General features: G+C 43.2%; 1 protein-coding gene across 3 annotated transcripts in view; it reads right to left on the bottom strand.

Annotated features, from left to right (window-relative positions):
- Positions 1-19,099, bottom strand: part of SMYD2 (SET and MYND domain containing 2) — a 57,787-nt gene extending 38,688 nt beyond the window's left edge. Inside the window, exon 1 of one of the 3 annotated variants that reach the window (XM_030936618.1) lies at positions 18,725-19,096. In XM_030936618.1, the coding sequence (XP_030792478.1) occupies positions 18,725-18,897 (173 nt within the window). In that variant the 5' untranslated portion in view covers positions 18,898-19,096. Of the gene's footprint in view, positions 1-18,724 lie in introns of all 3 variants that reach the window. The other 2 variants (XM_030936619.1, XM_030936620.1) reach the window with 2 other exon arrangements.
- Positions 19,100-20,765: the final 1,666 nt, after the last annotated feature.

Raw genomic sequence — 20,765 nt, forward strand, 5'->3', positions numbered from 1 at the left:
TATTTACTCTGTTGATAGTTTTTTTGCTGTGCAGAAGCTCTTTAGCTTAATTAGGTCCCACTTGTCAATCACTGTTTCAACTGCTTTTGAGGACTTAGTCATAGTCCTTTGCCAAGGCCAATGTCCAGAACAGTATTTCCTAGATGTTCTAGGATTTTTACAGTTTGAGGTCTTATATTTAAATCTTTAATCCATCTTGAGTTAATTTTTGTACATGGTAAAATGTAGGGGTCCAGTTTCATTCTTCTGCATATGGCTAGCCAGTCATCCCAGCACCATTTATTGAATAGGGAGTCCTTTCCCCATTGCTTATTTCTGTTGACTTTGTCAAAGATCAGATGACTGTAGTGTGCAGCTTTATTTCTGGGTTCTCTACTCTGTTCTGCTGGTCTGTCTCTGTTTTGTACCCATACCATGCTGTTTTGGTTAGCATAGCCTTACAGTATTATTTGAAGTTGGGTAATGTGATGCCTCTGGCTTTGTTCTTTTTGCTTAGGATTGCTTTGGCTATTTGGGCTCTCTTTTGGTTCTACACGGATTTTAGAAAGTTTTTTTCTTATTCTGTGAAAAATGACTTCGACAGTTTGGTAGGAATAGTGTTGAATCTGTAGATTGCTTTGGGCAGTATGGACATTTTAATAATATTGGCTCTTCCAATCCATGAGCATGGAATGTTTTTCCATTTGTTTGTGTCATCTCTAATTTACTTCAGCAGTGTGAATTTTCTTAACATAGGTCTTCTTGGGCCAGCTTGCCTTCAGAGTAGAGAAGAAAAGCTAACAATTTTTGATAGCTACTGTTACTGATAGTGACTAACATAAGAATCGGCTTTGATCTATTTTGGTTTAAGCAATTCTAGATGAGGTGGGGTGGGGGCGGGGAGGAAGCACTGTTTAAATTATTCAGACGTGTGCTTCAGTTCTTTCCACAGCTAGCGAGAAATTTAAACTCTTCATAAGTCCCATGGCTGAAATTCAAACTAAAACTTGCCGAGCTGGTACCTGTACTAGTGTGTGTGTAGTACATGTGCTTGAGAGAGAAGGAGAGAGAGCCTGTGAGTGTTCGACTATTGCTGACTGAAGAGTTACAGCCAGAGAGAAACTTCATATGGGCTATCCATTTTCGTTGTAGGAATATACAAAGCAGTTGGAATAAACTCTGTTTCTACAAAAGACCAGTCATAAATTTTTCGTTTGCAATGTAATATGATCTGAATTGTTCAGGAAGTTTGGGAAAAGACTGCACAAAATAAAGAAAACAAAATTTCCCTAAAAAAAAAAAAAGAACTGGATTAGAGACTTAAATGTTAGACCTAATACCATAAAAACCCTAGAAGAAAACCTAGGTAGTACCATTCAGGACATAGGCATCGGCAAGGACTTCATGTCTAAAACACCAAAAGCAACGGCAGCAAAAGCAAAAATTGACAAATGGGATCTAATTAAACTAAAGAGCTTCTGCACAGCAAAAGAAACTACCATCAGAGTGAACAGGCAACCTACAGAATGGGAGAAAATTTTTGCAATCTACTCATCTGACAAAGGGCTAATATCCAGAATCTACAAAGAACTCAAACAAATATACAAGAAAAAATCAAACAACCCCATCAAAAAGTGGGCAAAAGATATGAACAGACATTTCTCAAAAGAAGACATTCATACAGCCAACAGACACATGAAAAAATGCTCATCATCACTGGCCATCAGAGAAATGCAAATCAAAACCACAATGACATACCATCTCACACCAGTTAGAATGGCAATCATTAAAAAGTCAGGAAACAACAGGTGTTGGAGAGGATGTGGAGAAACAGGAACACTTTTACACTGTTGGTGGGATTGTAAACTAGTTCAACCATTATGAAAAACAGTATGGCAATTCCTCAAGGATCTAGAACTAGATGTACCATATGACCCAGCCATCCCACTACTGGGTATATACCCAAAGGATTATAAATCATGCTGCTATAAAGACACAAGCACACGTATGTTTATTGTGGCACTATTCACAATAGCAAAGACTTGGAATCAACCCAAATGTCCATCTGTGACAGACTGGATTAAGAAAATGTGGCACATATACACCATGGAATACTATGCAGCCATAAAAAAGGATGAGTTTGCGTCCTTTGTAGGGACATGGATGCAGCTGGAAACCATCATTCTTAGCAAACTATCACAAGAACAGAAAACCAAACACCAGCATGTTCTCACTCATAGGTGGGAACTGAACAATGAGATCACTTGGACTCAGGAAGGGGAACATCACACATCGGGGCCTATCATGGGGAGGGGAGAGGGGGAGGGATTGCATTGGGAGTTATACCTGATATAAATGATGAATTGATGGGTGCTGACGAGTTGATGGGTGCAGCACACCAACATGGCACAAGTATACATATGTAACAAACCTGCACGTTATGCACATGTACCCTAGAACTTAAAGTATAATAAATATATATATATAAAATAAAAAATAAAAAATAAAAATAAAAATAAAAAAATAATAAAAAAAAGAACTGAACCCCAAAGGAGTGGAACAAAAAAGAAAGTGTAGAGTGAATCACTAATAACCTCTCACAGTGGTTCTCAACCTTGGCTGTCTGGGGCAGGGCTCATCAGTTTTCATTCAATTGGTATGTGTTGGGCCCAGGCACTAGGACTTTTAGAAAGCTCCCAGGAGAGTCCAATGTGCTTCTAGAATGTGGAGCCACAGGCCTATGGTAACACATTTGGGTGGAGTGGCTTTTTCATGTGGAAATTGCTGTATACAGTTGAAGCACTCTGCAAGGCAGATTGTTTAGATTTTTCTGATATTCTTAAGAATGAATCACAGGATGGATCAGATTGTTTAACTACCTTGATGATGAACGTTTACGTGAGAATAAAGTAGCTGACCATGTCTTTTTCTAACCTGTGATGATGACATATCCTAGAAGCAGGTGCAAGTTTTAGGAAAAAAATCCTCAGCTTTTGTTCTGCTGCTTCTTGATTCCTGTCTCACAATTTAGGATGAATATGATGAGTTACTCTTCCCACTTCCCTCTCTCAAATCCTTTTTTCTTTCTGGTACTTGATGTGCTATGTGATCTGGGGCAAGTTATTAGTCCTTTCTGAACTTCAGTTTCCTTCACTGTCAAATAAAGATATCATTTCCACCTCATAGGTTTGCTATGAAAGTTAGATGAGAAAATGCAAGCAAAACATTTAACACATCGCTTAGAACACTGTAAACGTTCAATAAATGCTGGGTACTACCACACTTATAATTAGCCTTTGTGCTTTTTTTTTAAGTGATGTCAACTATTGAAATATCATCAGCATAGTCTCACTCAGACTCATAGCTAGAGGATCTATGTTTCTAAAGCCTTTGTTTTATGGGCAAATATCTACCCTGCTGTGAACAGAAGGGTTCTTTGAACGTAAGAAATAGTTCCATCCACAAAGGAAGAAAAGAAATGTTACAGGAAAATGCAAGTATTTGATTATTACTGACTGGAACAGAACTTAGAAGACACGCTCCTGTCATTTCCTACTGGAGGAGACACACACAGTGATTAATTTCCTTGCTTTTAAAAATCGGAAACCATGAAGATCAACAAGTTAGAAATGTAATTAACAACTGCTAGTTAACGCGTTGCCGCAGGTGCTGTTGGTCTAGATAAAACGGATTTGATTCTGTAAGCTCCCTACTTTCTGCTACTGAAATGAATGCTTAGTGGGTTTCACCATGAAAGAAAATGATACTGGCATAGACGGGGTTTGCAATAACAATTACTTTTAACTAATGATGACAGAAGAAGTGACAAGTCTGCTCTGTTGAACAGAGGCAGCCCCAGCCAAATGAAAAAGAGAAAGGGAAAAAAGCCCAGCAGCGCAATGTAACTTCACCATAGGTTGAAATAAGACAATCAGAAACAAAGTTAGCCTCCCACCCAGTGAGGGTGGTTATACTAGCAAGGCCTCCAATCTTGTTTAAGAGAAATAAAAATTGGAGGAATTGTGGCAGAACCCTATTATAACCCTGGTCAGGGGACAAGGATAATACTCAGGCTACAGGTTTTTGTGTAATAGTGAAAGGTGCTCCACACATCACTTTAATCCACAATGTAACAGTGAACGGGACCCACGTGCAGCAGGGGGCTTCTTCCCAGGGCTGTGCTGAACCTTCGCTCAGCACCAGGCTTTGTTCTGAGGCTTGTTAAAAGTTAGAACCCTGCATCCTCTTGGGGAGGCAGGAAATATTTAGGGCAGTAAGGTGGCAACTAATAGGTTTTCCCAACTATTGGAAGTGGAGCGGTAATTTACAAGGAGGAAGCTGGGTTTAGTGGTCAGGGTGATGGCTGACCTAGTTACAAAATAACACGGATTTGTTTTCATGCAGGCTCTGGCCCAGACAAAATTTACCTTTGCCTTAGAAAGAAAAAAAAAAAATTCACAAAGCTTATGAATATAGAAGAGAAAAATTTAGCCTGTGAAACAGTGAACGTTACATTTTCGTTTCAGCCCCTGGACACCTATATCCGAATCTCCTCTTGTAGGCCCTGCACAATCTCTAATAGTTAAAGCTCGTCCGAAGAATGAATGTACGCACTTTTAAAATTTCACATTTTCCTCTGGAAATGCTTGGTCTTAACTTTCGTGCAAGGTCAGAATGACACTTCCTTGCTACTTTTATCTTTACTTCTCTAATGCCTTCTGATTGAAAAGTCAAAAGCAAAAAAACAACGAATGCCTTTCTAACTCAGTTCTCTCATAAAGGAACTGATAATAAAATAATATCGACCGTTTCTTCCAGTTAAATGACAGATGTTACTATTAGTATCTTGTAATGAATACTAATATTATTATAGTCCCCTATGCTTGCTGTTGCGTAAAACTCACATGATTAAATATCAAGGAAATGACAACACCAAAGTAATATAAATTTAACTACTTGAAAACTTAAAATACTCCTAACAGTATTCCTCACTTCAACATTCCGCACATAAAACAGAAATAAACCATGATAAAAATTCCTTTATAGTCTAATGCTAATTGTGAGTTCCCAGAACATGGTCAGGTCTGCTGCAGCAAAACATGAGTGTTAACTACCTATTCAGACAGACCTGTTCTGAATCTTACTTACAGGAAAATGTGTGTTTTTTGTCTGTTTGTTTGAGAGAGGGTCTTGTTCTGTCGCCTAGGCTGGAGTGCAGTGGCAAAATCGTGGCTCACTACAATCTCTGGTCCCCAGGTTCAAGAGATTCTCCAGCCTCAGCCTCCAAGTAGCTGGGATTAATTACAGGCATGAACCACCACGCCCAGCTAATTTCTGTATTTTTAGTAGAGAGAGGGTTTCATCATGTTGTCCAGGCTGGTCTTGAACTCCTGTCCTCAAGCCATCCGCCCGTCTTGGCCTCCCAAAGTGCTGGGATTACAGGCATAAGCCACCGCGCCTGGCCTGGAAAATGTTCTTTTTAATTGCCTACAAAAGAATTTTAAGAGTCGACATTCTCTCATCCCCTCAGTTTTATTTTCCTGCAAACAAAATATAAAAAATTGAATTACCAATTTGTTTAGGCGAATTACCCCCAATTGTGGACTTTACCTTGAAAACTTAAACTGATCAGATACCATCTGAACAGATTTAGCAGACGTTTTTCTTTCAATCCTTATTGATTCCATTTGTATTTCTCTGAATGAAGAACATTTTTTATACTATAAAATCTTGCACATGAGGCAGTAAGAAAACATGTTAATCTATCATAGCTAAGTAATTTATATTCAAAAGTGTTATTTTCTAGGTACAAAAGTACTGTGCTACAGCCATACTGGGAAATAATATTGTTGTTAAAAAAAAAAAAATTTGAGCAGCTGGGCGCTGTGGCTCATGCCTGTAAATCCCAGCACTTTGGGAGGCCGAGGTGGGCGGATCACCTGAGGTCGGGAGTTCAAGACTAGCCTGACCAACATGGAGAAACTCCGTCATTACTAAAATTACAAAATGAGCCAGGCATGGTGGCCCATGCCTGTAATCCCAGCTACTTGGGAGGCTGAGGCAGGAGAATAGCTTGAACTCAGGACGCGGAGGTTGCAGTGAGCCAAGATCGCGCCATTGCATTCCAGCCTGGGCAACAAGAGCAAAACTCCGTCGCCCCCCAAAAAAGAGCTATTTGGGGAAATCTGCCCTGCCTACATGAGAGTGGTAAATAAATATAAATATCAGGCAAAATGATTCGGCATCCAAATGGCCCACATGACCCGGAATTGAGAGCAGAAAGCTACCCCTAGGACTGAGCTCTTTGAAGACACAGAAGTTAGGGAAACAGCACCTACTGAGCATGTTGTCTTACTCATCTCTGAAACTCCACAGTGAGAGCACAATGCTTGAAAGAGTATGATGTTCAATAAATATAAATAGTAAATTATTGCAAAATACAAACAAGTCGATAAATGAAATGAAGGATGTGTGGGCTGAAGTAGTCAAGAAAAAGCTTTGGACCAGGCGCGGTGGCTCATGCCTATAATCCCAGCACTTTGGGAGGCCAAGGGGTGGATCACCTCAGGTTGGGAGTTCGAGACCAGCCTGGCCAACATTGTGAAACCCCATCTCTATGAAAAAATACAAAACTTAGCCAGACATGGTGGCATGCGCCTGTAATCCCAGCTACTAAGTAGGCTGAGGCGGGAGAATCACTTGGACCTGGGAGGCGGAGGTTGCAATGAGCCAAGATTGTGCTATTGTGCTCCAGCCTGGGTGACAGAGAGAGACTCTGTCTCAAAAAAACAAAAAAGCAAAACAAAACAAAACAAAAAAACAGAAACAGAAAAAGCTTTGTTTGAAAGAGATGCAATTTGATCTGAATCTTTCTTGAGTATAAACAAACAGAGGCTCTAAGGCCTTACCTAGGAAGAAGGCAGAGGACAGGGAAGGAAATATTACAGAGAAAAGTATTCTAGATGACAAATGGACAATAGGAAGAATGAAGAATGACATTCCTCAGCTTTGCAAAGACCACCCAAATTGAACTTAGAGTCTAAGTCAAAATGCAGTGAGGGGTAATGCTGGATACGATGGGAGGGGCACTTAGCAAAGAATCTGTCCTGAAGAAAGCAGGGAGTCAATGAAGAGTTCTGAGAGTATTTACAAGGAGTCATTTCCAAGAATGAACAGTTGCAGATTAAGAGAGGTGATGAGGCCTATGCAAAGGGCCACTAGTAAGATAAGATGCAGAAATGAGACTAATACATTTCACAAATATTTACTGCAGGAACAGAGGCCAGTCTTCTTGCTAAATCCTGGGGTTACAAAGATGACTAAGACCTAATTCATGCATACAAAGAGTAAGTGTGATAAAGGAAGTTTGTATGAGGTGCTGTGGGAGCAAAGATGAAGGGAACTAATCCAGCCTGCAGAAATCAGGACAGATTTCTCAGAACCAAAGGGGTGAGCCAGGCAAAGAGGGACACAGACAGGAGAATCAGCAAGGTGCATATATGTGTGTGCATGTGTGTATTCATTACTATAAGCAATTTGGGATGACCAGAGTGAAAATAACACAGCAGAGCAAGCTAGACTCAGATATGGCTCCTGAAGCCCTTACTCTACCATGGAGTTCTATCAGGGGCAATCCTCAGATTCACAGACAGAGTAGATCAAGAAAGGTGGGCTTCTCTCTCTCTCTCTCTCTCTGCACCTAGAAAATATTTAGTAGCTGAGTATCTTGTAAAGCTGGAACATGTGCAGAAATCAATTAAATATTGGATGAAATAGATTTTTCCTAAATCCCTACTTCCTTGTTAACTTGAATGTTTTAAAGTTAAAAAAGAAAACAAAAAACAAAACCCTAAACTTTTTTTAGATTACTGTTTAAAATATTTACTCAGGTGGCCGGGCGTGGTGGCTCACGCCTGTAATCCCAGCACTTTGGGAGGCCAAGGCTGGTGGATCACGAGGTCAGGAGATCGAGACCATCCTGGCTAACACAGTTAAATGCCGTCTCTACTAAAAATACAAAAAAATTAGCCAGGCCTGGTGGCAGGCACCTATAGTCCCAGCTACTCAGGAGGCTGAGGCAGGAGAATGGCATGAACCTGGGAGGTGGAGCTTGCAGTGCGCCAAGATCGAGCACTCTAGCCTGGGCGACAGAGCAAAACTCTGTCTCAAAAAAAATAAAATAAAATATTTACTCAGGTGTATGGATAGGCCATATTTCATTAACTTCTAAAATATATCTACCCAGAGCTGCTGCTATTTTAACCAACATAGGGATGTTGCCAATTCATTGGACCTGAGTATTATCTTATCAAAGCTCTCTCTTAGCTTGTGTCAGTCATGAGACAGGGTGTTGTAGTTGTAGGGGTGGAAGCATGTGATGTCCTTCCTCATCCATCACAAGGGTCATGGCCAACACCCCTGGAAGAAAAGACAGATTAACAAGATAAAAACATAACAAATTGATTTAGTCAAAGTTTTTACGTGACACAAGATCCTTCAGAATGAGAGCCCAATAACTCAAGAACTCAAGGAAAACTGCCTGTTTATGCTTAGGTTCAATGAAGAATTGACAAAAGGGTATGAGCTAATAATGGTAATAGACTGACGGGCAGGGAAGGTCACAGAGTCTTTGCTTCTGAGGCCCTTCCAACCCCCTTCAGTGGAGCGTGCTCTGTATGCCAAAGGGCCAAACTTTGGGGTATCATTTTCCAAGTCCCAACGTGGTTAAACATTCTGGTTAACAGAATGTTCTTCATGACATATATGGATGACCAGAAGAAATAAAAAGAACATAACCCGCAAACCTTCCTGCCTTTTATACAGCATCTGCTGAAGCCTTACAAAGTCCAGGAACTGGGGGTAAAATAAAGATGAACAAAAGCTGCTGGAAAATAAGCTCCATGGTGGTAGCGATTTTTGTTCCTTTTCTTTGGAGTTGTTTTCCAGAATTATAGAACCCACTAAGTATCCATAAATACAAATGTTTTTGAATGAGTTAAAAAACAGAATTCCTACCCTTAGGGAGTATACTATTGGCTCATAATTAAATGTGTCTTATTGTTGAGGTTTTAAGAACACATGAGGTTATTGCTGTGAACAGCAACTGTCACTGTACCACAGATTCATGGAATTGACAGAGAAGAGATTTTTCAGGTGGCAAATGAGCAAATGTTTCCTACCCAAACATCACCAGAGTAAGAAAAATCACCATCTCATCAAAAATATGAGTCAGTACCTACATCCCTCAAGAGTCTTTCTTGGTCCCCATAGATGAAAGAGAACCCAGATTTCAACATAACTCCTTCCATGTGCCAAGACATAAAATCCTTGAGATTTTTATCTGGCTCTAATAAAAACCTGTATCTTTTTGGACAGCCAGATTATCTTATCATGTCCCTCCCTCAACATACATTCAGGTCTTCAAGCCCTGTGTGAATTTCACTTCTCTAGCAAGTTGTCCTTGTTTCTCTTCTCCTCCATGGTGACTCTGTGTCCCCTGGGCACCAACACACCCTGTGCATCACAGAGCACTCGCTAAAACACAACTGTGTCTTTGTTGTTACAGCATGCATTCATTTTTATCTCTAGGGACTATAAACTTGCCAAAGACAAGCACTTATGAATTCTCAGATCCACTTTTTTTATAAAAGCTAACCCAATCCATTTTAATAATATACATGCAATATTTCTACCTAGTCATCCGAAACCTTCCACTTCATGTACAAGAGTCACTAGATTTTATGTTAATAAATTGACACAAGGAGTCCCATACTATTTTTAAATTTTTGATTGAAGAAGAATCTGAGAGACACAGCTGGATTCTCAGCGAATGTATGGACTAGAAAGATAAGTTGTTTCCTGAACCTTCAAGACTTTTTTGTATTATTTTCCTGCTAAATTGCATATTTCTGTCCTTCAGAGAAGTCTTGAAGAGATCTGATTTCCTTCTGTTCTATTGTGTTGGTGTGAACGCCTTTGCAATTGAATAGGAAGCCGCGGAGGGTGGCAGGAACAAGTCAGCAGAAGTTACACAAAGTGAGGTGTGTGCTTTGTGACTGGTTAGAGCTCTAATGAGGCCAAGGTCATGGGTTCAACCCCTGAAAAGGCAGGTACTTCAGTTAATTCCCTGCCAAAGGACTGCACCCCTAAACTACTGCAGATTTCCTAGAAATCCAAAGAAGTGAACGTTGGGGATGTGGGTGGGCTAACAATGCAAGTTCCTGAGAGGCAAAGGAGACCTGAAAATGCCCTGCCTCCCCCAATGTCAGAACAGGCCACTCATCAGGAGGAAGGGGCCAGTGCAGGGGCCCCTGCCCTGACACAGCTACAGAAAAACGCTGAATGAGCAGGAGGATCAGAACAGAGCTCAAGGTCTGAATCTGCCAAGTACAACCAGGGTGCCTTGTTCTAGGTGTGTCTAGTTCCCGAGTGATCATCAGGACACACATACACATGTATTCAAAGATACACCACCAAACCCATAGAGGAGCTGCCTGTGAGAAGAGCCAGAAATGAGAGGGGACATTCTGAAAAACCAAACTTGCCTTGCACTTGAACTCAGAAGTATGATTACCTCAACTGTACATCTGAGGTCCAAAAAAAGATGTGTATGGATGGGAGGAGTGAATTTAGTTATTCATGACTCCAGGAAGATAAAGCATGCTTGTAATTACTGATGGCTTCCTTCGAGGACAGAAATAAAGTGGCATAAAATAGTAATTATTTCATATTTTTAGACTGACAGGGAAAAGAGGAGGGAATATTAACCTAAGTTCAAAGCAGTAAGCCTAAAACACCCAAATACAGTAGAAACTTCCTTTGCAATTCTCTCACTATATCAAATCCTAAAAGACAATTTTGCTGTCCTGAATTCTCACGAATTCTGAGCTCTCCTCAAGACCAGGTTCCTGCCAAACTATAGCAGTGAGCCCTGCATCTTCTCAAAGAAATTTAACATAGTTTTACAAGAACCTTCTTACAGGTGGTGTGCAACTTGCCTGTTCTACAGGAGTACCAACCAGGACCCTCCTCCTATCGCTGCACCATAAATTCCATTTCCACAACTCAGAGATTTAACTTCTGTAGAGAGCGAGCCTGAAGAATGGATTTGCTTAAGGAGGGAAAAAAAAAAAAAAAGGCTATTGGCTGATGCTGCCCTATCACACGGCACAGAAACAAACTCTTTCTTTTTTTTATTATACTCTAAGTACTAGGGTACATGTGCACAACGAAACTCTTTATATGTAGGTATAAAGACTGAGATGACTAACTCTGGTTTAGTCCTAGTGTAATATTAAAAATATTCCAAGCCCACAAAAGGACCAAAGCCTCGTGTTCTTTTTATGTTTTATTACATAATAATTCATACATATAAAAGAATATGTGTAGCTCTTATGCAAATTTCAAAGCATTATAATCTAAGCCCATATCAGCATAAGATATAGATCTAAAGTGGCTGAATCATTTTTTAAAACTTAAAACAATTATTTAAACAATGCATTCGTTTGTTAAATTGTTGGGCAGTTATAAATTGTGTTCAATCAAGGAGATATCAGAGATGGATTAAGTCCCCAGTCTCCAGGGAACCACACAGTAGTAAAGTAGGGTTAAGTGCCCAGATGAACCACACAGTAGGTTCAGGCCAAAGGGGGCACAGGAAGATCACACAAGGAACATGGGGATTTGGCTCCATCCTTGAAGGTTACGGAGTCCAGCCTTTAAAAGGCACTCAATAAATATTTGACAAAAAACGTATGAAATTCAGAGAAACTGCTTAACTTCTCTAACACTCAGTTTCTTTCTATGTAAAATGGAATAAGGCCCTGTGTATCCCAGCCATCCTTGGAAGGATCAAAATAAGAATGTATCTGGAAATGCTTTATGGGCTGCAAAGAGCAATATGATTTAAAGAAATGCCATTTTATACAGGTTCTTCAGATTTTTTTTGATTGAGAGGATTCTGTGCAATTGCTTTGGGGAGGGAAAGGTGTTAGATGGTGGTTTTAACTCACCAGGGTTTGAATTTCACTTCAGGATATCCTGCTGTTATTCTGTCTCTTTCATCTGAAATCGGTTCCAAACGTGCAGCTTGGTCACTGAGTCCCTATAAGCTATAACAGAAATTATGTTCCCCGCATATGAAAAATAACGTGAGTTACAGCACCTGGCACATTTGAAGTCTTAAAGGCCGGCTCCTTGCTGCAGCTGAAACAATTGTGCTGAAAGTAAAAGGCAGAAAGGAGCCCTGACATCCTTGCAATGTGGAAAATTCTGTTTCCTTCCTTTTCTCTCTATAAATATTTGTTTAATCTTATTAAAAGAATATTAAAGTGCCTAAGCACTTTGGAGTGAGAAAAGCCTCTTTTTTGAAGGTTTACCTGTGTAGGTATGTTATATTATTTCCATTAGGTTTTGAAAAATCCTGAAAACTGACCCCAGACGCCCATCATTAATTCTGGGGAACCCAAGGTTGAGAAGTGCTGGTTGTGGCTATGGGTCAACAGGTCATCTTTTTTTTTTTTTTGAGACATAGTCTAACTGTCGCCCAGGCTGGAGTACAGTGGCAAAATCTCAGCTCGCCACAACCTCCACCTCCCGGGTTCAAGCGATTCTCCTGCCTCAGCCTCCCGAGGAACTGAGATTATAGGCGCTCGCCACTATGCCCAGTTAATTTTGTATTTTTAGTAGAGATGAGGTTTCACCACGTTGGCCGGGCTGCTCTCAAACTCCTGACCTCAGGTGATCTGCCCACCTCGGTTTCCCAAAGTGCTGGGATTACAGGAGTGAGTCACCGCGTCCAGCCAATAGGCCAGTTTAATGGTGATTCCACTGGTCAACAATTTCCAGTATTTCCTTCCCAGTATCCACCCCTCCCTATAACTCCATAAAAACGCCCCTAAAATTGTAATATTTTATCACACAATTTAATTAAGTTAGAAACATTTAGCCAGCAGAGTTCATCAAACAAGTATAAGTAAGAGATCAGGCCAGGCATGGTGGCTCATGCCTGTAATCCCAGCACTTTGGGAGGCCGAGGCAGGCAGATCACCTGAGGTCAGGAGTTCAAGACCAGCCTGGCCAACATGGTGAAATACCATTTCTACTAAAAATACAAAAATTAGCCAGGCATGGTGGTACATGCCTGTAATCCCAGCTACTCGCGAGGCTGAGGCAGGAGACTCACTTGAACCTGAGAGGCGGAGACTGTGCCATTGCACTCTAGCCTGGGTGACAGAGTGAGACTCTATCTCAAAAAAAAAATAAAAGAGAGAGATCAGGGTGTGATTTTGATGGCTCACTGTGTGCGAGGGTTGTACTGAGTACCTAACTTTCTTCACTCTGTCATTTAATTCTCAAGCTGAGCTTGGTAGGGTGGTGGTCGTATGCTTTTATTTTTTTGAGATGGAGGCTAGAGTGCAGTGGCGTGATCTCAGCTCACTGCAACCTCTGCCTCCTGGGTTCCTAAGTTCAAGCCATTCTCCTGCCTCAGCCTCCCAAGTAGTTGAAACTATATCACACCCGGCTAATTTTTGTATTTTCAGTGGAGACAGGGTTTCACTGTGTTGGCCAGGCTGGTCTCAAACTCCTGACCTCGAGTGATCCATCCGCCTCAGCCTCCCAAAGTGTTGGGATTACAGGCGTGAGCCACCATGCCCAGCCCGCACTTTTTTATTTTTATTTTTTTAAGAGACAGGGTCTCACTTTGTCTCCCAGGCCGGAGTAGGTGATATGGCTCACTGCAGCATCAACCTCCTGACTCAGGGGATCTTCCCACCTCAGCCTACCCAAGTGTAGCTAGGACTACAGGACTGGGCTACCACAGCTGGCTAAACTAAATACTTTTTTTTTTTTTTTTTTTTTTTTTTTTTGTAGAGAATGAGGTCTTGCTACATTGCCCAGGCAGGTCTCAAAATCCTGGCTTCAAGCGATCCTCCCACCTCAGCCTACCAAGTGCTGGGATTAATGGCACTAGCATTAGTATGCACATTTTACAGATAAGGGAACCTGGGAGTTCAGAGAGGTTAAGTGATAACTGGCCTAAAGACAAACCATCAGGAAAGAATGAAACCAGAATTCAAACCCAATCCACCTGCCACAAAGTCCCTGCTTTGCGCTTTCTACTGAAATAAGGTCATGCACTAACATTTCAGTCAATGACAGACCATGTGAACAAAGGTGGTCCCATAAGATTGTAATACTATATTCTCACTGTGCCTTTTCTATGTTTAGATATGTTTGGATACACAAATACTTACCATTGTGTTACAATTGCCTACAGTATTCAGTACAGAAACATGCTGTACAGGTTTGTAACCTAGGAGCAATAGGCTACATCATACAGCCTAGATGAATAGTAGACTCTCTCATGTAGCTTTGTGTAAGTACACTCTAGCATGCTGGCACAAGGACCAAACTGCTTTACTAAGGCAGTTCTTGGAATATATCCCTGTCATTAAGTTATGCATTAATGTACAGGAAACCTTGAAATACTGAAAGGCGGAAAGTGAAAACAGCATTTCCTTACCTAACATACAGATCGCTGAATTTTGTATTCTTTAATGGAACTGTTTACAGGAAATCTGTTGTATGTATGTTTTAGTCTTACCACCTATTTTATAAAACTACATCTAAAAAAGAAGGGGAACCCCTTTATTAGAGCACACATTCAATTTTTTTTAATTCAGAAAACATGATGATTTAAATCCATCTGAAGCCACTTCTCCCCCGAGACAACTCTGAAAGCACTCTGAGGAGAGCCAGAGTCACAGCAGCCCTGGGGACAAGGTCCCCTTCTCATGTACAGCTTCAGGCAGCCAGAACGAGGGCCAGTTCAGAGAACTTCAGGAAAACAGCATTAGGATTTCATGGCCCTTAATACTGATAAAGATCAACTAAAAATTATTCTGCTGGTTTGATAAAACAAGAGGAAAGCTAAGATGAATACACTAGAGAATAAATCTGGGGGACATGAGAAAAAAGTCTTTATAACTGCTGAAGCAGGACACCTTAATCACAGCATTTGGCTCATGCAAACAATTTAATTTTTAAAACAACTAATCTAAGCCAGACATGACCGAAATTCACTGAAACTGGGTTCTAACAGCTCTATTCCAAGGAGGCTAAATGGGCTTTCCTGGTTCCCCCCTACACTCAGAAGAAACAAGGAAATGACAATAATCTCACCCTTAAATAACCCATGAGCCAAGAGAACAAAATATCAAAAGGGAGACATCTGCCTACCTGAGGAACGGCACACAGAACAAATATTTAAATGGAACCCTGTCTCCTTCTAAGACAAATCACATTGGGTGTTAAAACATGTCTAGGCCGGGTGCGGTGGCTCATGCCTGTAACCCTAGCACTTCGGGAGGCCGAGGCGGGCAGATCACTTGAGGTCAGGAGTTCGAGACCAGCCTGGCCAACATGATGAAACCCTGTCTCTACTAAAAATACAAAAATTAGCCGGAAATTGCTTGAACCCGGGAGGCGGAGGTTGCAGTGAGCCAAGATCGTGCCACTGCACTCCAGTCTGGGCAACAGAGCGAGATGAGACTCTGTCTCAAAAAAAAAAAAAAGTCTGAAACTCAGTTTAAAACACAACATACTTGGCCGCGTGCGGGGGCTCACGTCTGTAATCCCAGCAGTTTGGGAGGCTGGGAGTTTGAGACCAGCCTGACCAACATGGAAAACCCCCATCTCTACTAAAAATAGAAAATTAGCCAGGCATAGTGACGCATTCCTGTAATCCCAGCTACTCGGGAGGCTGAGGCAGGAAAATTGCTTGAACCCAGGAGGCAGAGGTTGCGGTGAGCTGAGATCACGCCATCGCACTCCAGTCTGGGCAACAAGAGCGAAACTCTGCTTCAAAACAAACAAATATATCTATATATCTGGGGGAAAAAAAAAAAAAAAACACCAAAAAACAGTGATAAATGGCCAAAATATGTATGTGTGCATTTACATGTATATGTGTGTATAAAGTGTATCTGAGAAGTCTGATAGGGACAGCTTTCAAGTGGAAGAAATTTATATAATATTATTAGGAGCTGCCTTCTAGCAGCTCAGGCAAGATACGCATCTTCTCCAGTGGTACCCACCAGACTGAGAAACGTGATACAAATTAAAAACTCCTCAAAGCAAACCTTTGTCTGAATTGCCCTGACCATAAGAATCCCATTCTGTTGAGACTTAAGACATTTTCCATTATTTCTCAATTTGTAGAATATACTTATTCCTACATAAAGAAATAACTTTTCTTTCCTTCAAAAAAAGTTAGATCCTGATACAATTAATATGACATGGAAATTCTTGGGTAGTTCATTTATCTTAAGCAATACTGTTTACGTTAAACTTCTGGCAAAAGAAAGGATAAGGGGTAGCTTTCTTTTGGGTGTGTGGGGCTGAGGCAGGTAGCAGATTTTGACCTGTACGTATGAACATTTGCAGAATTCTACTCCAATACTTTGAGGCTCTATGGAGGAAAATACACGTTCCCCTCATACATCTGGACAGACTGATTTGTCCTAGGTCATACACGAATTGTAGACAGAGGAACTGATGCTGAATCTATCAGATGATCTAACCACTAATACTAAACGATTCACATTTCATAGAAATCATAAAGTAGGGTACAAAGATATTTCTAATTGTGTAAGTATCATGGCTATCATTTCTTTTGTATTATTTTAATTGATTTCAAAAAATTCTTTGGGGAAACAGAGAGGAAATAAACTATAGATATTGACAGAAGTTCAGGGAAATCAAACAGAGAAGGGGTTTGCAAGTCGTAATAACACCCCATTGCAAGTTGCAGCCCTGGTGAGGGACCCAAGGCAACAGTGAATAACACTAATAAATGTCAATCAGAAAAATGCAGCAACAAAAAAGGCAGCAAACTGTCACATATGGCAGAATAATCCAGGCTGAATGCTTTGTGAAGTTGCATCTCACCATCCACTAACGTTCTAAGGTTGGGAGTATGCGTAGTAGAAACAATTAGGAGACTTACGGCTAAACAGAAGCATCTCTCAGTTCTTCTAATCCCTTCTAAACCCAGAGGGATTTGATCTTTCATTCACTGGGGGCCAGGAATGGCAACTACCCATATAAAGTAAGCACCTACTATGTGCCTGGCATCCATGGTCTTAGGTGATGGCTTCCAGGAATTGCCAGGATCCCTGAGGGAGGCTCCTTCTGTGCTGCCTGACCTGCTTTGCTCCTGCCACTGCAGACACCCACGCTGCTGCAGACTCCGAGCCACAGCAAGGCTCAGAAGATCAAGGGACCAGTCACAGCAGCCTTTTTAACTTTGGGAAAACCCAATGCTCACTTCACTCAAACGTTGCAAAGTGGTGCCATGACCCTTTAGCTCTTGGCTCACCAATTCAAAGAGCCACATCACATACAGCCCTTAAGCTGCCCACGGCATGATTCCGTGTCTAGTTCCTTTCCAGGTCCCCCCAAGCGGAAGACAGTTCTGGCAGGGAGTCTGGGCAAGATTACTACAATATTTAGCCTTTGTCCCTTCTTTTGCTATGTCTTATTGTAGAATAAGGCATACAGGTCTGAGAGATTGAGTATGCTGGACCTGAGACCTGCACTCAAAAGGTCCCTGCAGGACTGCAGGTCAGCTTAATCCAGCCCAGGAATCTCCATTTCAAAGATGAAGAAACTGAGGTTCAAAGAAAGCAAAACATGGTCTCTACTCAGAGTACTGGAAGGCCTGATATAAACTTAACCCCAAAGCCGTACCTCCTGCCTTAGTAAATTTACTGAGCACCTAACCAGTAAGAAATAGGTAGAAGTGAATGAGGCTAGATTTCACTTCCTTCACTACTGGTGTGAATGGATAAAGGTAACCCCACTTTCTCTCTGGGCTTCAGTTTTCTCATCTATTAAGTGAAAGACAGGATCGAATTGGTGATTTCTAATATGCCTTTCAGCTCTGAAACTCTCATAAGAGTTGAGGATATAATTATATGTGTTGGTGTGTGCAAATGTATATGCATCATATAAACAAACACAGACACATATATACATATGGTATCTTACAATTAAATACCATTAGCAACCACACATCTTGCCCAATCCCTTACTGCGACCACGTCTTCCTAATCCCAAACCAAAACTGGACACTAAAACTCATCGTTGCAGCGCCTCAGAATCCAGGGCGTGTGGTCAGTGCTCACTGGCGTCCCTCCAAACACCCATGTAAGCGTACTTTAACACGTAAACGTACTTTACAAGACATATACTAAGTCATTAAATTCCTTAGAAGAAACGGCCAATTTGAGGCAGGGCTGTCCTGTGGGGAACAGAACACACCGCAGGAAGCATAAGTTAAAGGTGACAGCCCGTGGCTGCCCAAATTTGGGGCTCCGCTGCCAATGCACCGGGAGGGCAGTGAGTGTCCAGGCTTGGAACAAGCCTGGCTCGGAGCCCACATTTGAAGGCAGGAACCTGCACTCCCGAGTTTGCGCATCCTGCGTGAGCAACTCTGAAAACGTGCAGCGCAGGGCGTGCAGCGGGCACCGATCCTATTTCCTCTCGCACGTGGTGCCCGGCGTGAGGCTGCAGCGCGGGGCCTCCTCCCCTCCCCGCCCCCCACCCCGCCCCAGCGACGGCGCTAGGACCCCGCGAGCCGCACGCACTTCCTGGCGCCGCGATCCAAGCCTCCCGCTCGGCGCCCCCAGCTCCCGCCCGCCCGCCCGCCCGCCCGCCGCCGCCGCCGCCGCCGCCGCCCTACCTGGCGAAGCAGTACTCGCAGTGGTTGCCCCGCTCGTTGACCGTGAGCACGTAGGCATAGGCCGGGCAGGAGAACAGCAAGTCCCCCACCTGGAAGGGCTGCAGAGCCCGCAGCCCCCGGCCCTTGCCCGGGCTGCAGAAGCGCTCCAGGCCGCCGAGGCCCTCGGCCCTCATGGTGGCGGCGGGGCGCGGGCGCCGGCTGTGCCCGAGCTGCGGCTCCTGGCGAGCTGTTATTGGAGACGCGTCACCCAGAGCTGCGGGGGGCGGGGTGGGAGCCGCCCGGCGGACGCGGCGGCGGCTCCCCGCTCCCCGGAAGGGACGGCGGCCCCGCCCGGGCCTCGCGCGGCCCCGCCCCGCGCCGGGACCCTCGGCGGCCGCCCCGCGCGCGCTCCGGGCCGTTTCCGGTGTGGCAGCGACAAAGAGCCGCAGCCCCTTTGGCTTCTGCGAGGAGGGCGTGAGGCGTGTGCGCCTCCGCGGCGTCTCCACGGAGCAAGCGGGACGCGCCCTCCTCCTCGGTGGGAGGGGGGTCACCTGCGCGGAGCAGGTATCCGAGGGCCACCCCTAGACAGTCAGCCTGGCCCGAAGGATGACCAGCACCGGTAAATAGAAGGGGGCGAAGCCGACTCCCAAACCCTACGTTCACTTGCCCTTGTAAAGACCCTAGAGGCAGTGATCGAGGAAGGCCAAGGAGAAAGCGGCAGAGGGGAAACCACAGTAGAGAAGTTTGGTGTGCAGAGGGTTGACGTGTGCTTTTCCAAGGTTAGAGGTTTTTAAACCTTGTGGCTCTAATGAGAACGTAGTTTGCCCTCTGCTCCTCTAGTAGAATTACATGGACAGAAGAGGAAATGCACTGGCCAGCCCGGCTCACCGAGTTTCTGCATGCTGCGAACGATGCAGAGGAAGCCAGAGATAACCTTGCCTTCAAGGAATTTAGGCTGTTGGGGGATAATGCGATGCTGTGGCCAGTGTCCAGGACACTTCGCTAGAGTTTGCAGTGGTTTTAATATGCTTGACCACCCACCAACTGTGATCTTAGAAAAGTCACTTGGGTTAGGAGTCAGAGGATTTAAAGCCCGCAAAGCCTGAAACGTACATCCTGTACACATGCACGCTATTACTTTTCATACGAGAAAGGAAAAATATAATCCGTGTTCCACCATTATGTAAAGACTGGAATTGACGTACATGCAGTAAAGACTAAAATTGTGACGAGATCATTTAGCAGAAAACATTACTTCAAACTAGAACCTCAAACAGTTACCTCTGTAAGTTCAGGACTGGTTTAGCAAGGGGAAAGGATGAATATGATTGGAGATGTAAAATCAGTGGAATTTTTGGCATTTCAGTAAAATGGCTTTATCAGCTGGGTGTGGTGGCTCAGCCCTGTAATCCCAACACTGTGGGAGGCCAAGGTGGGAGGATCACTTGAGCCCAGGAATTGGAGAGTTGGAGACCAGCTTGGGCAACATAAAGACCCCATCTCTATGGGAAATTAACTACCTCTCAAGTGGTGCTGAGGTAGGAGGATTGCTTGAGCCTGGGAAGTCGAGGCTGCAGTGAGCTGTGATGACTCCATCATACTCCAGCCTGGGTGACAGAGCAAGACCTTGTCTCAAAAGAAAACAAAAAAGTCCTTACTAGTGGCCAACTAAATAAGCCTGTAACCCCTCTTCAAGTAAAGGACATTATGATAGTATTTTTATTTATGCATTTTAAGAAACATTGACTATGACCAGCCACTGGGATAGAAAGATGGACAAAATCGGCCAGCTGCCGTGGCTCACGCCTGTAATCCCAGCACTTTGGGAGGCGGAGGTGGGCAGATCACCTGAGGTTGGGAGTTCAAGACCAGCCTGACCAACATGGAGGAACCCCATCACTACTAAAAATACGAAATTAGCCAGGCGTGGTGGCGCATGCCTGTAATCCCAGCTACTCTAGAGGCTGAGGCAGGAGAATCACTTGAACCCGGGAGGCAGAGGTTGCAGTGAGCCAAGATCACACCATTGCACTCCAGCCTGGGCAACGAGAGCGAAACTCTG

This window comes from Rhinopithecus roxellana, chromosome 8 (assembly GCF_007565055.1).
Source record: "Rhinopithecus roxellana isolate Shanxi Qingling chromosome 8, ASM756505v1, whole genome shotgun sequence".
Taxonomy (NCBI): domain Eukaryota; kingdom Metazoa; phylum Chordata; class Mammalia; order Primates; family Cercopithecidae; genus Rhinopithecus; species Rhinopithecus roxellana.